The sequence below is a fragment of the Gopherus flavomarginatus genome, chromosome 8, assembly GCF_025201925.1.
Source record: "Gopherus flavomarginatus isolate rGopFla2 chromosome 8, rGopFla2.mat.asm, whole genome shotgun sequence".
NCBI lineage: Eukaryota > Metazoa > Chordata > Testudines > Testudinidae > Gopherus > Gopherus flavomarginatus.
In genome coordinates this window covers 98,111,710-98,131,966 of record NC_066624.1, presented here as the reverse complement: position 1 = coordinate 98,131,966, position 20,257 = coordinate 98,111,710, and the positions used below count along the sequence as shown (strand labels likewise).

At 42.3% G+C, this 20,257-nt stretch overlaps 1 protein-coding gene across 1 annotated transcript in view; it reads right to left on the bottom strand.

The window, feature by feature from the left end:
- Window positions 1–274: 274 nt before the first annotated feature.
- Window positions 275–20,257, bottom strand: part of SEC62 (SEC62 homolog, preprotein translocation factor) — a 33,689-nt gene continuing 13,706 nt past the window's right edge. The window contains exons 3-8 of the mRNA XM_050966061.1: window positions 17,596–17,701; window positions 11,841–12,051; window positions 11,484–11,576; window positions 7,967–8,027; window positions 6,046–6,165; window positions 275–2,247 (exon numbers count right to left, since the gene is read on the bottom strand). Of these exons, the coding sequence (XP_050822018.1) occupies window positions 1,769–2,247; window positions 6,046–6,165; window positions 7,967–8,027; window positions 11,484–11,576; window positions 11,841–12,051; window positions 17,596–17,701 (1,070 nt within the window). The 3' untranslated portion in view covers window positions 275–1,768. The remainder of the gene's footprint in view (window positions 2,248–6,045; window positions 6,166–7,966; window positions 8,028–11,483; window positions 11,577–11,840; window positions 12,052–17,595; window positions 17,702–20,257) is intronic.

Sequence of the window (20,257 nt, the reverse complement as noted above, 5' to 3'; positions counted from 1 at the left end):
AGTGTGGTGTTGAAAAGAGTTGCTAAACTGAGTGGAGAGAGGAGTTTTGAGCCAGTGTACTATCCCATTACACATGCACATCTAAGGTAATGGATGGTAGTGACGGATCTGTTAAAACAAGTCACTGTAAACACCAGAAACACACAAATGTCAAAGTTTGCCAGGGAACAGGTTAATAAAAATGTTGTCTGTATCAATAGAAAAATGCATAACAGATCCAATCTCTGTTCCCCATACAATAAATATTCAGAAGTAGTATGCAGATTAGACCATATCAATGCACATGTAAAATGTATATATTTGCACAATCAGAAAAATTAACATCTTCATTCAAAACACTGGTAATGGAAAAGAGCAATTCAAGAAAAAAAATGTCAACTATTGAAAATTCAAGCAACAACTAGCATTCTTTCCTCACAGTGATGTCAGGGAGGAATATCATCTGTATTCACAATTTCAATTGGTCTGAAATTGAATGATTCAGAGGAATTATGTCATCTTAACTTTTTAAATGCTTATATAACTAAACACAAAATGTCCTCCAACAGTCTAGCAAATAAGAGGTGTGAGACAAACTGAACATTCAAATTGCTTCAGCAGTTTTGAAAACTATTTGATCTTGGTCATCTTTTGAATTAGCTTTTTTGTTATCTGTACTTCTGAACAAGTGAATACTCTCAAGATGTACCTACTCATCAGTTAATATAGTACTCCAGTTTCTGAATATAGAAAATGTTAAGATTAACATTAAGGCATACAGACAGCTGTTATCTGCTTTTGTTTAATAAGGATCAATTTACTCACTCAAATACATGGAATGTTGGCAGGAAACTAAAGCTCCTGGGACAAATCTACCAATCACAAACAGATTCTGTGAGGTCCTCCATCTTGCATTTCTCTGACAAATACACCCTGAAATGGTTTCAATTATACAAATTGAAATTTGGATAAAACTTCTAAATAATAAGTAACAGTTAAAATAAAAAGGGTTGCTTTATTTTAAAATTACATACAGAATCATTTCTTCTTCAATTATGATAGTGGGGGAAGTGAGGGGGAAAAGACGACAGCCATAGTTTCCAAACTATGCTGTTCCCTTTGCCTCCTCGAGATGACATCTTTCTCTGAACCAGATGTACAAAACAGTTTGGATTTCTTAAGTTGGTGGTACACAATTTGTACACAACTGAAAACACTGCTGCCAAATAAGCACTACCAGCTTGTATGTCTAGCAAAATACTTTAAAATTACCTTCTGCTAAAACTAGTTGTCTTAAAGTTTTTTCTTACAATTTTATAAAAATCAAGAAGAACGTCAAGAGAGCCATGAGCTAAGAAGTGCTTTACTTAACTAGCTATCAAATGAATATACTAGGAATAATGTGAGATTTGGTCATTCAACTTTTACCATTTTACAAAGCTATTTTGAGTAGGCTATACTTACTGAAAAGTTATGCAAGTACCAGAAAATGACAATAGGGAAACTATGTTCTTCTGTACGTTTTGACAACTATCTAGACAAATTATAGAATGACAGAAAACTTGTCAAATTGACAAAAAACTTTTGTAAATGTGTTTTAATGACTTCAGATTGTATCAAGTAATCAAGCTAATAGTTTTTTAAAAATGAAGAAACTAGATATAAAACTGTTTGGATAACGTGTATTTCAAACAAATGGAAAGAATGTTACTGTAACTACATTTTGGTGATCAGCCAATGAAGAAAATCCAATTGTTTTGCACATATTCAGTCTCAAAACTACCGTGAGTTAGGATTTTTCATGTAAAGGCCTAGTTTCTTCTTCCTCTTCTTCCTCCTCCTCCTCCTCCTCCTCACAATCTCCTTCATCTGTTTGCTGTTCAAGTTCCTCTTTTGTGATCATTTCAAAATCATTTCCATTTCCATTGCTATGCTGGGATCGGTCATCCTCACGCCTATCACGGTCTGTGTCTGAATGCCGCTCTCCTCCAGAGCCATCTGCTCCTGAGTTGCCTGTTGCTTCGACTTTTCCATCCTCATCTTCTTTTTTCTCACTATCTGATTTCTCCTCACTGTCAGACTTCGGCTGCTTTTTGGACTCTGATTTCTCCTCTTTCTTTGAGTCTGCTTTTGGTCCCTTGTATTCGTGTGTGTACAGGGGCCTGAAGGAGTCAATGAAACCCACGTCTGCTGTCAGATTTGGCAAAAACCAGAAGTGATGCCTTCCTCCAGTTATCAGCCAAATAATGAGGAAGAGAATGCAGCGGGCTGTGAGGAGAGAAAGCCCAAATATTTTATATAAATATTTACAACATATAATAACCGTGTTCATTAAATGCCTCTCCCCTGCTGTACTCAAAATCAAGTTGAGGACAGACAAAACACACAAAATACAAATGAAACCAAATCCCTGAGCTAGAAGGATGGGTCTAACAGCATGTTCTGATACTTAGTGGTGGTGATCAAGAAGGCGGCAAAGGGGGAAATTAAAAGGTGCCATCTTTCAACACCCTCCCAAAAATAAAAGTCTGATACGAAGTTTGATGATAAAAGTTAGAAACGGTAAACAGCTAATAGACAGAAAAGTCTGTTCCTCTGCAATGGGATACAATCATTTGATCTTAGCCAAAGACGAAGTTTTCTCTATTACAGTTTGTAAGTCTCCATGAAAAATAAGAGGGTCAGTGATTTCCCATCTGCATTTTTAAGCACTATTTTGCTCAGCTACACACCATGCAAGTCAAAAAGCAAGCTTGATTACCTGCATCCAGCTCCTCAAAGGTAATTAAGCTCTTAACTTCCACTGATTTCAGATGTGAGGATCTGGACCCAAATCCTTAACAGGTGAGGCCTGGTCTACACTACGTGTTTATACCGAATTTAGCAGCGTTAAACCAATTTAACCTTGCACCCGTCCACACGAGGCCCTTTATATCGATATAAAGGGCTCTTTAAACTGGTTTCTGTACTCCTCCCCGACGAGAGGAGTAGCACTGAAATCGGTATTGCCATGTCGGATTAGGGTAAGTGTGGTCGCAATTTGATGGTATTGGCCTCCAGGCGGTATCCCACAGTGCACCATTGTGAGTGCTCTGGAAACGAATCTGAACTCGGATGCACTGGCCAGGTAGACAGGAAAAGCCCTGCGAACTTTTGAATTTCATTTCCTGTTTGCCCAACGTGGAGCTCTGAGCAGCACAGGTGGCGATGCAGTCCCAAATCCAGAAAGAGCTCCAGCATGGACCGTACGGGAGATACTGGATCTGATCACTGTATGGGGAGGCAAATCTGTTCTATCACAGCTCCATTACAGAAGACGACATGACAAAGTATTTGAAAAAATCCCCAGGCTATGACAGACAGAGGCCACAGCAGGGATTCAGCACAGTGCTGCGTGACAGCGTAACGGAAAGCCAAAGAATCAAATGGATGCTCATGGAGGGAGGGAGGGGGGACTGAGGATTTGAGCTATCCCACAGTCCCCGAAAAGCATTTGCATTCTTGGCTGAGCTCCCAATGCCTGTAGGGTCAAAAACATCGTCCCAGGTGGTTCAGGGTATATCTTGTCAATTTACCACTCCTCCCCCCCGTGAAAGAAAAGGGAAAAAAATCGTTTCTTGCCATTTTTCAATGTCACCGTATGTCTACTGCATGCAGCTGGTAGATGCGGTGCTGCAGCGCTGAACAGCAGCATCCCCTCCCCTTCCTTTCCTGATGGCAGACGGTACAAAATGGTAGAAAACCATCATCATCCCGTGAGTGCTCCTGGCTGGCCTCTGTGAGGTCAGCTGGGGACGCCTGGATAGAAATGGGAATGACTCCCTGTCATTCCTGGCAGACGGTGCAAAATGCTGGGTAACCGTCCTCATCATAGCAGCTGGAGCCTGAGCTCCATCAGCCCCCACTCCCCCCCCCCCCCCTTCGTGTCTAAAGAAAAGATTCTGTACTCCCTGGACTATCATAGCAGCTGGAGGCTGCCTCCCCCTCATTTTATCTCGCTAAAAAGTCAGTGTTTCTTATTCCTGCATTCTTTATTACTTCATTACACAAATGGGGGGGGGGGGGGACAATGCCACGGTAGCCCAGGAGGGGTGTGGGAGGAGGGAAGCAATGGGTGGGGTTGTTGCAGGGGCACCCCGTCGAATGGCATGCAGCTCATCATTTCTGTAGGATCTCTGGGGCTCTGACCCGGAGCGGCTGTGCTCTCTACTAGACTTGCCCCATATTCTAGGCAGGACTGACTCTATTTTTAGACAAAACATAAAGAAGGGAATGAACCGGGGAGTCATGCCCATTTTTGTCCATGCACCCCCGGCTGACCTCAGCGAGGCCAGCCAGGAGCACCCATGACAGCAGCAGATGGTACAAAATGATTGATAACCATCATCTCATCGCCAATTTACAATGGCAGACAGTGCAATAGGGATGGTAACCATCTCTGCTACCTTGCAAAGGCAAATGAATGCTGCTGTGTAGCACTGCAGTACCGTGTCTGTCAGCAGCATCCAGTACACATACAGTGACAGTGACAAAAGGCAAAACGGGCTCCATGGCTGCCATGCTATGGTGTCTGCCAGGGCAATCCAGGGAAAAAGGGCACAAAATGATTGTCTGCCGTTGCTTTCACAGAGGAAGGATTGAGTGATGACATTTACCCAGAATCACCCGCGACACTGTTTTTGCACCATCATGCATTGGGATCTCAAACCCAGAATTCCAATGGGCGAGGGAGACTGCGGGAACTATGGGATAGCTACCCACAGTGCAACGCTCCAGAAATTGACGCTAGCCTTGGTACATGGACGGACACCACCGAATTAATGTGCTTAGTGTGGCCGTGTGCACTCGACTTTATACAATCTGTTTTACAAAACCGGTTTATGTAAAATTGGAATAATCCCATAGTGTAGACATAAAACTGAGAACATGACTCAGGGTATTTCTTTTGCAAGTGCCTATGTGTTGGTCCTGAGCTATTCCTTTATGGTATTGCATCTAATTCTGCCTAGAAGGCAGGTGGCCAAAATGCAGGCCTCTGATATCAAGATGCAACACATACCCGAATGTGACAAGCTGTTTTACTTTCCTTTGTATTCTATCTACAAGCAATCCCCATAAGTTTATAAGTAACACACTGTTTCTAGGTCTGGGTGATTCCACCTCTCCCAAAAGCCTGAACTGGCTTTTCAGGAGGAAGGACATTCTGTGGCCAACAAGAAGCACTGCCTCTAATTTGTAGATGATGGTCCTTTTCCTCCTCCCTGTTGTCTCAAACTTTTTCTCTTCACTTGGCCACTGTTTCTCCTCCAGTTTAAAGACCCCACCTACCATGACCGCCTTTATCTCATCTCCCAACCTTACTAACATGTCTCACATTAGAGCCGCTGCTACTATCTAGTGCCTAAAACAAGAGTGAAGCAGCAAAAGAGGTCTAACACGAACAGTGGATCAGAGAGCTCTGATAAGACAGAGCGATTGTGCTGTCCTAAGGACTATGATCTCCACTATGCAAGATCAAGAGTGCACACCCTGGTGTAAGCCTGCAGCCTGAAATGAACCCTGAGGAACACTTTTTTCCAGTGCCACAATAGTGACATATAGTGGCCATTAAGGAATTACATAAGATTAATCTATGGCGGTGGTCCCCAAACTTTTCCTCTCTTATTGCCCCCCCCCCATTACCAGTAATGAAATGTATCCACAGTCCCCTGGCCAGGAGCAGGGCTGTGGTGGGGAGGTCAAGCCGGGGCTGGGAGCAGAGCTGAGGGCAGAGTGGGGCTGGGTGGCACTTTCTTCCCTGTGGGAGCTGGCCTGGGCTCCCCCAGACATTCCTCTGCACTCCCCAAAGGGGTGTATGCCTCACAGATTGGGGACCACTGGTCTATGGCTATTTTAAAAAATAGGGGTAAAATTTTCAAAAGTTAAACTGACTGACAGATTTAGGAGCCTAAGTACTTATTCCACTTTTACAGGTTAGACAGGGTTCTAAGTCACTTGGACACTTCTGAAAATTCTACCTTGCTTGTCCTGTGCATCTAATTTCTATTGATAACAAATGACACTTACCAACAGCAAGGAGGAGAATACTGGCTACAAAACAGCCTGCGCCTACGCTGAGGTAATAAACACCTACTCGCATCTCTGCAGGCCAAAGCGGGAAGAGAGTTGCAGCTATAACCGCAATCACTAAAAATGAAAATAAAAGTTTGAGAAACATGGATAAGATACCAATTAAAGGGCTATAGTGGTCTGGTGTTGTTGCCTGTAGTAACGTTTGTACAGCACTTTGACCAAGCATCAGTAGCATAGCGAGGGGGGAACGGGGCAGTGGCCACTCCCCCACTGAGCACAAGTGGCATCTTTTCAATTTCTTGGCGCCTTTGTACTAACCCGGGGGAGCGATTTAAAACAAACAAACAAAAAAGACGCCACCCATTGCAGCGCTTTTATTTTACTTACCCAGCGGCGCTCTGGGTCTTCGGCGGCGGGACCTTCACTCGCTCCGTGGGTCTTCAGCAGCATTTCAGTGGCGGGTCCTTCAGTGCCACCAAAGACACCTAGAGCGAGTGAAGGGCCTGCCGCCGAAGATACAGCACGCCACTGGGTAAGTAAAAGCGCCGCAGTGGGTGGCGCCTTTTTTTATCGCTCCCCCTGTTCCCTCCACCTGGCTACACCACTGCCAGGCATTCCCATTATTTGATTGCCATTCAGAAACAGAGTAGGATTTCTCTTGGCCCACAAATACACATATATAAATGACCAGCTTAGGCCATAAAAGCCCAATAGAACATGCTTAAGTTTGGAGAGCAAGTGAATATTCCCACCCTTTCATTTTTTGCTTGTTTTTCAGTCTCCACCCTCACCTCCCTTGTCTTCCTTAGAGTTATGCAGTTTCTGCTCTCCTGCTATTTGCTGAAGTCTACAAGATTGCGTAAGCACGTAACTGGCTCCCAACACCACTTTAGAAGCTAAGCACATTACCTTTCAAAGCCCTAAATATATCATGGTCATATAAATTATATCAACTCCATAGAGAATTGTGCTGATAGAGAGATATGATATGAACATAGAACTGGGAGCCAGCAACTCCTACATTCTAATGCCAGCTCTGACACTGACTTACCCATGTGGCCTTGCCTTGGCAGGTCACTTCACCTCTCTGCCTCAGTTTTCCTCATCTTATAATTGGATTAAATAATATTTACCTACCTCAGGGAGGGTTTGAAAAGATGATTTGTATAATTCTCAAGATAAAAAACACCATATAAGTAGTAAGTATTCCCTGGTAAGTGTAGACAGAATCCAATATACAAAGCATACTGTAGACAACATCCCCACCAGCTGTAGCATGTAACATGATTAGGCCCTCTATGTACTGATCAAAAATATTTATCCATCTACCTTAGGTATTTCCAAGATGCCCATCACCATAGTGGTTAGGCATAAAGTGTCAACACGATTCTCTAGAAAGGTGCTACCATGATTTCTAAAATCAAGGAGGTTGGGTGCCTTTTAGGCCCTAACTTTTTCCATTTCCCCATTACACAGCAGCAGCTAATGAAGAATAGACCAGTGTGTAAACATTAAAATTGATCCAGACTGTTTAAAAAAAAAAAAAAAAAAAGGCTTGGGCCAGTGATCTACATAAATAATAATGGGAGGTGGAAGGGCAAGGGTATCAATGATGAGTGTTCAATACCTATTAAGGACACAATCTATTAGTGTTAAGTAATTGAAATCTACAGATCAGTTAGTAGGTGTAACTGTAAGTGAGGTGCAAATTGATAGAAATGTTAATTCTGTGTCTGAATCTGAGAGAATAAAAAGGAGCCTCACTATTCTGAGGTTTTTACTGCATGCACCTTTTCTCTTGTTGGTACCCAGGCTGAAGCAGGTATCAAATTAGAGCAAAGTGTAAACACTAAAAGGTTTGTCCATGGGAAAGAGACAGATGTCTTGAGGAACATTAACATCTATTCTTACTTACCAAGAACAAGTCCCATGGCAAATGTTTTAAAATGAACTGGGTCATAGATCCACACATACACCTGCAGTAAGAATAATCAGGTTAAAATTAACAAATGATATTCCCAAATAAAGATCTTTGGTGAAAGCTTTCAGATTTGTTTCCTCATCTGCATGTTTCTTTATTACCATATTACTCTAGTACTATGTTACATTCACCACCAGGTGCCACTCTGCCCTCCAAGTCAGCACTGCACCATGGTACGGCATTGTGGTGAGGGGCACTGCATTGCTGGAGGTTCCGTATTTTTGGATGAGATATGAAGCCAAGGTCTATGTCAATTCTGCTCAGTGAAGTAGCTGCAGAGGCAGATATATACCACCCCTTTAAGCCTACACAAATTGCCTCAGCAATGCACTGACCTTAATCTGACTCAGTGAGCAGAAGGCCTAACACAGTACTTTTATTGGAGAAGGATGTATAATATAAATATTTAATATTACACTGGTGCCATATCTTGTCAGGCACAAGGATGAAGGATGGGAGCTTCCAGCATCTGATAAAAATGCTCCTTTTTAGAATATATTGTTCACACTCTGGTATGTGTTGGTCCTTTATTTAAAATATTTTAATGATTTTAATGACTTACTAGTATTATTTACTCCTGAGGACATTCTGCGCCAAAAAATTAAAAATTCTGCACACAGTATTTTAAAATTCTGCAAATTTTGTTTGTCAGATAAATGTGGAGGCTCCAGCACGGCACTGGGGAGCACAGGCCACTGGCTGCACAGAGGTGGGAGATCACTGTGCAGTCCCACCCAGGACACAGACTTAGCAGTGAGGCTGCACCCAACCCTGACACTGCACAAGGACTGGGCCTGCCCCAGAAACATCCCAGGACCATGCCCCTCAGTGCCACGTGCACCAGGTGTGGGCAGGCAGGCGCAGCAAAGCAGGATCCAAGTGTGGAGGGGCTTGGTGTGGGTTCTGTGTGGGGGCACTGTGGGTGTGGGCGGCTCTGTGGGGGATCTGGGTGCACAGGCGCTTGTTGGGAGGAGGGTTCTCGTTGCAACAGTAATGGGAGTCTGCAGAGGGGTCCAGGTGAAGGTGGTTGGGCTCAGCAGGGTGGGGACCCAGGTGCAGGTGGCTCGTTGGGGTAGGCCAGGTGCAGGGGGAATGGGGCTTGTTGGGATTCTGGGTGTGGGGGGAGGAGGCATGGCAGGAGGGTCTGGGTATGAGGGGGTCTGGATGCATGGGGGTTGGATGCATGTGGGAGCAGCTCCCTGTACAGGGATTTCTCCCTCTGCAGCTGAGGAGCAATGGGTTCAGAAAGCAGGGAGTTTGCAGAGCTTCCTACAGCCAGGGGAGAAATCTGGGGGTGGGTCTAACACAGCCCTAGATGCCATGCAGGGGAAGAGGAAGTCCTCCCCAGCCCAGCTGGGACTAACAGCTGAGCGCAATGCAGGGTAAAAGCCACCATCTGGGGTCTTCCCCAGTCCCATCCTCTGCCCCACAATGATTTACCTCTGTGCCAGCTGCCCTGGGTACCCAAAACATATTGCTGGGGAGAGTCGCATGACCGCTCTTGTGGCTTCCCCGTCAGAAAGTCATTTTTTCTGCGAGGAAGAAAATAAATCTGCGGGGGACATAAATTCTGCACATGTGCAGTGGCACAGAATTCCCCCAGGAGTATATTATTTCCCATTAATAATACATAGCCCTTTACACTTTCAGCATCTTACAAATATTAATCCTCACAGCTCCATCAGAGGTAAAGAAAGGAAAGTTACTTTCATCTGGCTTAGTTGAAAATAGCATTTTAGTTGTATATGTCTACTTCGGGCTTGAAGTTTAGCATGAGACTGGCACAAACTTCCCTCTCTCTCAAAGACTGACATTTTCCAGTACTAGTAGTTCTCTCATTTACTGATCAACCACTGGTGCCTCAATGTCCCACTTGAGCATTCATTTGTAATGCTTTAATGAGTGGGAAGCATGGAGTTCTCTAACCTCTAAGAATCATTTGTGAGCAAAAAGTTAGCTAAATGGACAAAAGGTAAGTCATCAAGGGTTCATCTCCCAACTGTAAGGAAGTAGGAACACATCAAACGATATCTTCAGAGAATTACAGGTAAATAATTTCCCCTTCTTTTAAGCAACAAAATCACTTTCCGGAATGGATTCCTAGAAGTGTTACTTCTTAAAAGAAGCTTTAGCCAATAATTTATGAAAGATGTTTTCTCTAGGAGTTCACATTAGGTAACAGACACATGGAAATGAAAGAGCCCCAGAAATAATACTAAATCAAAGTGTTTATGGAGCTTTGGAAGTATTGGCCAGGAAGCCATAACTTCCAGTAAAAAACAAACTCACTCATGTTCCCAAAGGGAACAAATATACTGCTCTAGGTGCCAAGAGGCACCCAGGAGAAAGCGATCAAGGGAAAACAGACATCAAACCAGGAGGCTAAAAAGAAGACAAATGTAGGAAGGTAAGGTAAGGGAGATCAGTTCTATTTGATAGGCTCAAACAAATGGCAATTAGGAGTAATAATTTATACCCAGTACAGTGTCATCTTAATCCCCACAGCTGCATCACATTGTACCAAAAGGTGTTCATGGGAACTACACAATCCACTTGAACCCCGAATTCACTCACTCTGAGGAAAAAGCTTCTTGTCAAAGTGAGGAATACTTTGAACTAGTGTGATTAATGAATGCCATTAAAGCCAGATAGCATCTTCATCTAGCAGTGAAGACTCAAAGTAGCTGACAGCAGTAACTGGTGACCTTCACAGCTGAAAAGAAGGTGACCGTTAGGTCAACTGCATACCAGACATATACAAACCCACTACTGTAGGTACTCGCCAATTTTGTGAGGAAAGTTTCTCTCGATGTATAGTCTGCAGGACAGGCAGAGAACTGGAACCAGTCATAACAGTCACAGTCCTAACGGGACACTCCTTTGCTGAACACCGTCAGAAAGGAATTTAAGGAAACATTCCAGGGGCCAATGAGACACAGCAGTTGGTCTATGTATGAGACACATTTCCCTCTGTTTAAATGGGTAAAATCACTGAGAAGTACAGAAATTCCCTCTTGTCTCAAGATATAAGTGCAAGGGCAGGAATCCAGACGGTATGGTATCATTAGAGAAGTAAATCATCTGATTTAAAGAAGAGGCAAGTGAGGCACGGAGAGGTTAAATAACTTAAGGCCACACAGAAAGTTGGTGGCAGAGTCTAGTTTAGAATTCAGGCGTGCCTGACTCCCAGTCCCATGTTCAGACTATGAGGCTTCTAGATGGCAACCACTTTGGACTCCCTTCCCTGTAACTGAATTTGAAGTATTTAAAAATACTTCAATATGCCCTACTAGCAAGAGAGGCCAGCAAGTTTCCACCCATGCTGGTAACGATCAAAAGGGCAGAAGGAAAAAGTCTGGAGAAGTTAATCCGTTTCAGTATTTTATTGTCAATGTACTGGTCATCGATAAATACAGGAAGTGCAGAAATAAAAGTTACACACAAACCTCACCTCATTTCCATCCAGAAAAACTTGATCTTCATGGGGCTCAAGTTTAAATTTTCTCTTGGTTTCCTTTTTCTTGGGTGTTCCTGGGTTCTCATCCTAAGAACATATATCAATAATGAAACAGAAGGAATAATTAAAAATGAATTTAGAGACTGTAAAAGGCCCCAGATTCATAGGTCCCATTTTGAAATTTTGGCTGCCCACAAAGTTGCTTATGAGTGCTGAACAACAAGAATACTATTGCAGAAGCACTCCCCATTTTGAATCGAACAACCTTACCCTTTAAAAACTAGGTTTTCCACAGTAGTTAGTAGTATCTGCTAATAGATTTGACTGTCTTTTTTTTTGGGTTGCACTTACCTTCTTGCACTCTTCTTTCTCACCATCCTTTCTCTTTTCCTTCTCTTTCTCCTTCTTAGTCTTTTCATCTTTGCCACTTTCCTTCTTGCTCTTTTTCTCATCCTCTTTCCCACTCTCAGTCTTTCCTTTCTCTTTTTCTTTTTTTGTGTCCTTATCAGGCTTCATTTTCATCACTTTCAATGCTCGGTGAAAGAACTGTTTCTTTAGGAGTCTTACAATAAAAAGGTTATATTACTAAATCATTTAGGAGTTACTGGTGTGGTTATATGTTTAGAACACAATTATGTTACTGGATATCTGCGACAGCATGATGCAAAGACGGTGTCACACCAAGCGGGACTGGTTATTAATAAACATAGTGGGCCTGATTCTCCTCTGCCTCACACCTGTGTGCCTTCTTTGTATGCCTGTGCAAAGTGGAGTAAAACCTCTACCTTCCTGATTTGGCTGCATTTTGCAGAGATGTAAATGACAACACCAGGAGCAAGAGAGTGGAAAATCGGGTACATTGTTTAAATTATTTTTCTTACACCCTCTCATTTGATACACTTCCTTTCAATATTTCTCTTTAATTACATGTCAACATTTCTCATAGCAGCAGGAGATATGGGAAGTGGACATACAACTTACCAGGCTGTGTGGTTCAGAGCTGTAGGTTGACCCAAGATGTACTAATGTAACCAAGATAACACACTTACGACAACCACATTCTGTGCAGTCCCAAACAGAAACTTGGTGCCAAGTGAGGGGAAAAGTGTTGGGGAGACTTTTACATCTGAGAAACCAAGTACACCTCTACCCCGATATAACGCTGTCCTCGGGAGCCAAAAATTCTTACCGTGTTATAAGTGAAACCGCGTTATGTCGAACTTGCTTTGATCCGCCAGAGTGAGCAACCCTCCACCCGAGCACTGCTGTACCGCATTATATTTGAATTCGTGTTATATTGGGTCACGTTATATCGAGGTAGAGGTGTATTTGCCAACTGAGCTAGCCAGAGCATAAAATACTGTGGTCATTGCCTCTGCCATGACAAGGGCAGGTCAGGCTGGGGCTGCAGGAGGCAGGGATTAAAACACCAGAGAATCTGGCCCTTACTTTGTGGTCCAGTTAGTTTGAATTGTTGCCATTGCTTCACCCAGTAACTGATTCTCGTCCTTTCATTTAAACTATTATTATTATTACTACTACTACTACTACTACTACTACTACTACTACTACAGATCAGGTACCTTTGTCAGAGCTATTTACCTAAATATTTTACAAGGAAAGAAATCAGCTGAACTACTTCATTGGAAAAAATTTATGCAGAATGATGTTAAAGTAAAACACACAGCTGGAGGCACAACAAAAATTAAACAGAAAGAAAAGAAAAGCATGGTTTCATTCTTTTTTCCTTTTTAAGGCAGAGTAACTTTACTAAGAATATGTTTGAAAAATAGTCCAGTTCTGCTAATCTGATCCTAAGATACACTGCTTTCAGCCTGACCCTGCAGTTCCTATGCACATAAACTCCCACTAAAGCCAGTAGGAATATTTAATGTAAAATGGCAGGAGAATCAGGTCCTCAACCCCTTATTCAAAAGAAAGACAAAAATGTTACTTACCTTACAGTAACTGAAGTTCTTTGGGATGTGTTTTCCACATGGATTCCACTCTCGGTGCATATGTTCTTCATGCCTGTAAGACTGGATTCTTTTGGCCAGCAAGTGCCCATTGGGGCCTAGATCTCCTCACTTTTCATCCATCCCCCCCTGGAGGCATCAGGGTGATGCGACCCCAACCATGGTGCTTAGCCAAAACAGAATCCCAAAAGAGTAGGACTTTAGTAGCAAGAAAGGAGGGCAGGGTGTGGAATTCACCTGGGCAAACACATCTCAAAGAACCAGTTACTATACCGTAAGGTAAGTAAGCTCTCTTTCTTTTAGTGATTGTTCACAAAGATTCTACACTTGGTGAGTAACAAACAATCCATTTGCTTGTAGCTGTCCTACTTAAACAAAAACGGCAAGACAGCCCTACCAAGATACGCATCCATTCTGAAAGCCTTTGCATTGGAATAAGCGTCCCCACAATAACGGTCTGAATCTCCAACCCTTCAAGCTGATGTAATGGCAACTAAAAAGGCAGTCTTCACTGATAGCAACCTGTTCCCTATTCCACCTAAGGAATCTAAAAGGAGACCCATCAATCCTGTTAAAACTATACTGAGGTCCCAAGAGGCAGATGACTCCTGAACTGGAGGGAGCAAAAAAATAAAACTAATGAATAGGGCCATTAAGGAATCTAGCTACTCTAGGATGGAAAAAATACAGTTTGGCCCTGGATACCAGGGTGATGTGCAGATATTATTGCTAGATAAACCCTGATAGAAATAATAGGAAGCTAAAGTGGTTTCAGGCCTAGTAAACAGCCCAATTACTTGAAATGAGAGTTGACGACCACAATAGTTTAAGATATTTTTTGTGGAAGAAGATGGCTCTTGCTGACCTGAAATCTAACAAGACTTCTATGAACTCTCTGCTTTGAGTCAGTGTGGCAAAGAAAATTAAGGCTACTTTAATCAAGTTGGTCACTTGTTGCAGTGATTTTTCATGGATCAACCCATCATTGGGATATTGGTAGACCTGGATCCCTTCTCTCCTTAAGTGAGCTGCTACAACTGCCAAGTCCTTGAACAGTACTCGTGCTGTGGAAAGAACAGAAGACAAGACACTGTACTGGTAATGAAATGTTCCTACTGGAAATCTGAGGTATTTCCTATGAGCCAGATATACGGATATCTAAAAATAGGTGTCTTGAAAGGTTAGAGCCATGAAAGTCTTGAGGATCTAATGGAGGCTCGAGTCGTCATCCTGCGCCTGAAATGGTGGATGAAGTTGTTGAGACATCAAAGGTCCAGAACAGGATGCGAGCCGCCTTTCTTCTTTGGAATGAAAATATAATGTGAATAAGAACTCCTTCCCTTGAACTTAAAGGGCACCTCCTTCCACTGTTCAGAGATGCAGGAGAAAAACCAACTCTTGCTTCAACAGTAGAAGAGGAATGGAGAAGGTACCTGAAGGGTAGTAAGCAACTCGAACTGCATGCAGTACCTCTCGCTGACAATCTCTCACACTCACTGGTCCACAGTGATCCCAGCCCAGGCTTCCCCGAAAAAAGAAAGGCAGTTTCCAAAAGGGCTCAACTATGGCATGAAAACAGCTGTTGAGAGGAAGATATTGAGTGCATTGTAGCAGAGGAAGGAGCGATGGGTTGTCTATTCTGGAAGCTCTGCTTCTCCCTTACTCACTCCAATGCCCTCAGAAAGTTATAACTGTATGAAGCAGAGCGATTATGTGGGAATCTTGAGGTCTGGTTTGCTTTCTTCTTGGGGCTGAGCTGTACAAACCCAGAGAACTCTCTGACTCAGGAGTCCTTTAACAAGTGGAGGGCCTCATCCATTTTTGATTAGTGTTTTGGACCTTTCCAATTCTGAACCACCACCAATGTGATCATGGTGCATGTGAACGTATCAGATACATCCAAAGCAGCCTACAGGGAAGTTAAAGCTATCAGCTGCACCTCTAGCATGATGGATTTTAATTCTTCCTTATGCTCCTGCAGCAGTCTTTCCATAAACAGAGAGAATTTGTTCCAGTTCAGATAGTTATATTTTGCCAAAAGCTGACAGTTGGGAGATTGGAAGAGAAGACAACTTTTCTGCTGAACTGATCCAGTTTCTTAGGATCCTTTTTCCTTGGTGATGTTTTTGGAGGCCCTTTCTGCTTGGATCTTTCTGTAACAGCCACTATGACAAGTGAATTTGGCACTACAGGAATGGCATAGTGGGTCAGACAAATGGTCCATCTAGCCCAATATCCTGTCTCGGGCAGTGACCAGTGCCAGATGTTTTAGAGGGAATGAACGGAACAGGACAATTCTGAGTGATCCATCTCCTGTCATACAGTCCCAGTGCCTGGCAGCTGGAGGTTTAGGGACACCCAGAGCATGGGGTTGCATCCCTGATCATCTTGGCTAAAAGCCATTGATGGACCTGTCTTCCATTAACATATCTAATTTTGAACCCAGTTATACTTTTAGCCTTCCAATGAGTTCCACAGGTTGACAGTGTGTTGCGTGAAGACGAACTTCCTTATATTTGTTTCAAACCTGATGCCTATTAAGAAGCAAATAAAAATACTTGAAACCCTTATGAGGACCTTCATACTGTCTATCCACGCTTTTTTAAGTGGCAGGTATCGATGCGGGAGCCTGCCACAAGTCCACTGCAGGTTCTAATAATCCCTTGTTAATAAGCATAGCGTCTACCAGACATGGAAGGGTGCAGAATGTCTAGCAGCTTTTGCAATTTCTCTTGCACTAATTTCTGCGGGATGTCAAGGGCCTTTGCCATACATTTCTTCAGTTTTGGAATGCTTGAAAGTCATCTTTTGGACAAGGTAGAGAGATTGGCTACCATATCAGGAGAGGAGGATGAAATTGTTGCCGGGATCAACTGTTCCTCTACCCCTGCATATTGTAGCCTTCTCTGTCTTAGGGGAAGGCAATCTTACCCTAGACGTGAGGGCATATAGTTGCATATATATAGACCACCCAGTAGGACTGTGACTGGTAAGTAGGAACTGAGGAACTGTATGGCCCACTCTGCCCTTATGCCCTTGAGTGCGGGGGCTGAAGGACATCTAGAGCACAGGCCCACCCCCAACAAGCACTGCTGGCCAAAAAAATCCAATCTGGTGTACATAAGGTGGAATCCATGTGGACTATCACTTGAAGAACAAGGCATTTAAAGCTTCTCCCAATTTCAGTCTTTACTGGAAGGTTCGTTTTGCTCCTACAAGTCATGAAGTAGGAACTTAAAATCTATCTTTGCTGCCCTCCAATGCAGCCGACAGGCTCTTGATTGACTCTTCCTGGAGATTTGTGGGTTATAGAGCCCAGGCCTTCAGATCAACAGTCCCACAAGAATTCTTACATAAGAACAGCCATAATGGGTCAGATCAAAGGTCAATCTAGCCCAGTATCCTGTCTTCTGACAGTGGCCAATGCCAGGTGCCCTCAGAGGGAATGAACAGAACAGGTAATCATCAAGTGATCCATCCCCTGTTGCGCATTCCCACCTTCTGGCAAACAGAGGCTAGGGTTACCATCCCTGCCCATCCTGGCTAATAGCCATCGATAGACCTATCCTCTATGAATGTATCTAATTCTTTTTTGAACCCTGTTATAGTCTTGGCCTTCACAACAACAAAGAGTTCCACAGGTTGACTGTGCATTGTGTGAAGAAATACTTTCTTCATCTGAAAGAACAGCCATTCTGCTAGATAAACATTAAAATGTCTGTGGAATTGGGAGAAAGATACTTACTTTGCTATTATTTTACTGTCTCCGTTTTCCTCCAGGGGCGCTGCTTCAGTGGCATTACAGGATTGGGCCCAATAAGTTCTTCTAATTTTTAATAATTGTAATTATATAGTCATTAAACTACATTATTTTTATGTTACTGATACAATGCCACAAATATTTTTTCAAACATTCTAATAAAAAAATACATTGCTTTGGCAGTCTCTTTTGAAGTAACAATAATGTACACAAAAAAGGTTAAGAAAAATAGTGAAAAATACTTTTCAAAAGTATCTGTACCATTTTCAAAAGGGCCCAAGTGATTTAGGACCTTCAGAAAATGGGACTTGAATGCTTTTGAAAATTGTGCTTATTATTAAGACTATTTTTCTTAACTAGAAGGCCATACCTGTTGCAATATTCAACTATAGACTCTCGAGTTGTGAATAAGGCTTCCTCTCCCTTCTTGGCTTTTGCCCATTTAGAATCCAGAAGGCAATCCACAGCTTTTGAGGCTGAAAGGAAAAAGGGAAAAACAAACCTGTGATAAAATATAGAAAGAGCTCACTTCAATATTTGATCCACCCAAAAACTACAAAAACAGAATCTGTAATTAGTTCTCAGTTTTGCTAAATACAGGAACAACCCTACCTGCATAATGAAACAAACACACCCCATTCTTAGAGAGAGAGGACACGGTGTTGCAACAGAACTCCCACTGATGCCAATGGGAACTTTGCCTGCATAAAGAATCCAGGTTCAGATGCATACTTTTTACAATATTATATTACAAACCGATTTTAACAGAACATTGCAAGATCAAATCCTACCCTAAAGAAGAATTTTGTTATAATTCCAAAACTAAGGTGTGAGGATTTTCTGTTTAAGAAATTCCAATGGAACCTTAAAAAAGAGATTATCCTCTACAGTAGTTTGTGCTGCTAGTGAATGAAAATAAAGTTAAACTGGTTAGTCCATTTTTACTATCCACGCTGAAATGCGGGAAGTACAACATGTAAGTAGTTTAAAAAAAAAAAGTCAGATTTTTAAAAATTTATTTCAAGGCACAATTTATTTAATTTTTAACATTACAGTTAAATCTTTAAATATTCTTGGTCAAATTCTATGAAAGGGAGCCATGTGACTATCTAAAGAAAAATCTGGCACAAAATATGGAACCGATTGTTATGTCCAGGCTCTAAAAGAACAGCAACACACTAATCATGGAGCAGATAAGATAAAAAGAACAAGCGTAGAGTTATTTGTTTATCCTGGACAATTCTGATTAGCCTGTTCCCTGAAATTGCTGTCCCACACCTTCTGTATAACTGGCTTGCAGACACCAAATGTCCAAACACGTACGAAGGTGTAAGCATATGCACACAGGCTCAGAAAGAGTGTCTGAAATCATAATGAAGGTTTTAAAACTTAAAACAACCAAACAAAAGAAAACCATAACTCCCATAACTCAATTCTCTGCACGATCCAATTAGTTACTTTAGAAATTTAAAGGCTCCAGGTCAGATCCTCTCCCCCAATAAAGTTACTTTGCACTGGTAGTACAATGCAGCCTTCAAGCCAATTTAACCAGATACCAGTTATATGGAAATTTCTCTGGCATAGTGTTATATTCAGATGGCAGAAAGATATTGTAGCCAGCCCCACAGCATTGCTTCCCAGTCTCATCATAGAGGGCATTTTGGGAACACGAGGCCTGGCTGGAGTGCTGCTGTGCTCTGCTACTCCTGTGCTACAGAATGGCTCTGTGGGGGCTGCTGCAGTCAGGCGTTTAGCGAGAAGGTAATTTACAGCAGAACTATCTTTGTCCAACTCTTCAGCTGCACTGACTGGAGCTCTGGCACAGCTGATCATACATCCTTTTCCCCCTTCTTTTTTTAATATTTACACTTTGCACAATAGCTCTTGCATAAACAGGCTGCCCGTCTGGATTCCAATTTTATCCCTTCAGAACTGAAAGCCTTTAATTTCAGCCAATCATTACTGAAGTATTCTATTAATGTTATTGATTATACCATGTGATCTCCCAGTTTGAGGTTGAATGAGTGTAAAACACAAATGCAGCTGTTTGTGTGTGTAGCCAGGAAAAGAGTTACAATTTTTTCCACTCTTTAGTCTGGTGTATTACATATATTTTGTTTTACAATCTCTTACTATTGAGGGTTTTTAAAAAAAGCATAATGTCATAGAACTATAATCCATACAGTGCCAGAGCATCATACCAGTAAAGTGTAAATGTCATGAAAACACTTCCAAAATCCAGTCCAATCACATGGAACACAATTAAGTCCTTACTCCAAATTCAGGTTTGTTGGAACTCTACAATAGCTTCATGGCAAAATATATTGTTGAACTATTCTGTCAATCGTAGAGTCATAGGACTGGAAGGGATCTCAAGAGGTCATCTAGTCCAGTTCCCTGCACTCATGGCAGAACTAAGTATTATCTAGACCATCCCTGATAGGTGTTTGTCTAACCTGCTTTTAAAAATCTCCAATGATGGAGATTCCACAACCTTCCTAGGCAATTTATTCCAGAGCTTAACCACCCTGACAGTTAGAAAGTATTTCCTAATGTCCAGTCTAAACCTCCCTCGCTGCAATTTAAGCTCATTGCTTCTTGTCCTATCCTCAGAGGTTAAGAACAATAATTTTTCTCCTTCCTCCTTGTAACAACCTTTTATGTACTTGAAAACTGTTATGTCCCCTCTCAGTCTTCTCTTTTCCAGACTAAACAAACCCAGTGTTGTCAATCTTCCCTCATAGGTCATGTTTTCTAGACCTTTAATCAGTCCAGAGAAGAGTAACAAAAATTTCTTCCATTTGTCCACATCCTTCCTGAAATGACACACCCAGAACTGGACACAGTACTCCAGCTGAGGCCTGATTAGTGTGGAGTAGAGCAGAATTACTTCTCATGTTGTACTTACAACACTCCTGCTAATACATCCCAGAATGACGTTCGCTTTTTTTTGCAACAGTGTTACACTGTTGACTCATATTTAGCTTATGGTCCACTATGACCCCCAGATCCCTTTCCCCAGTGATTTCCCA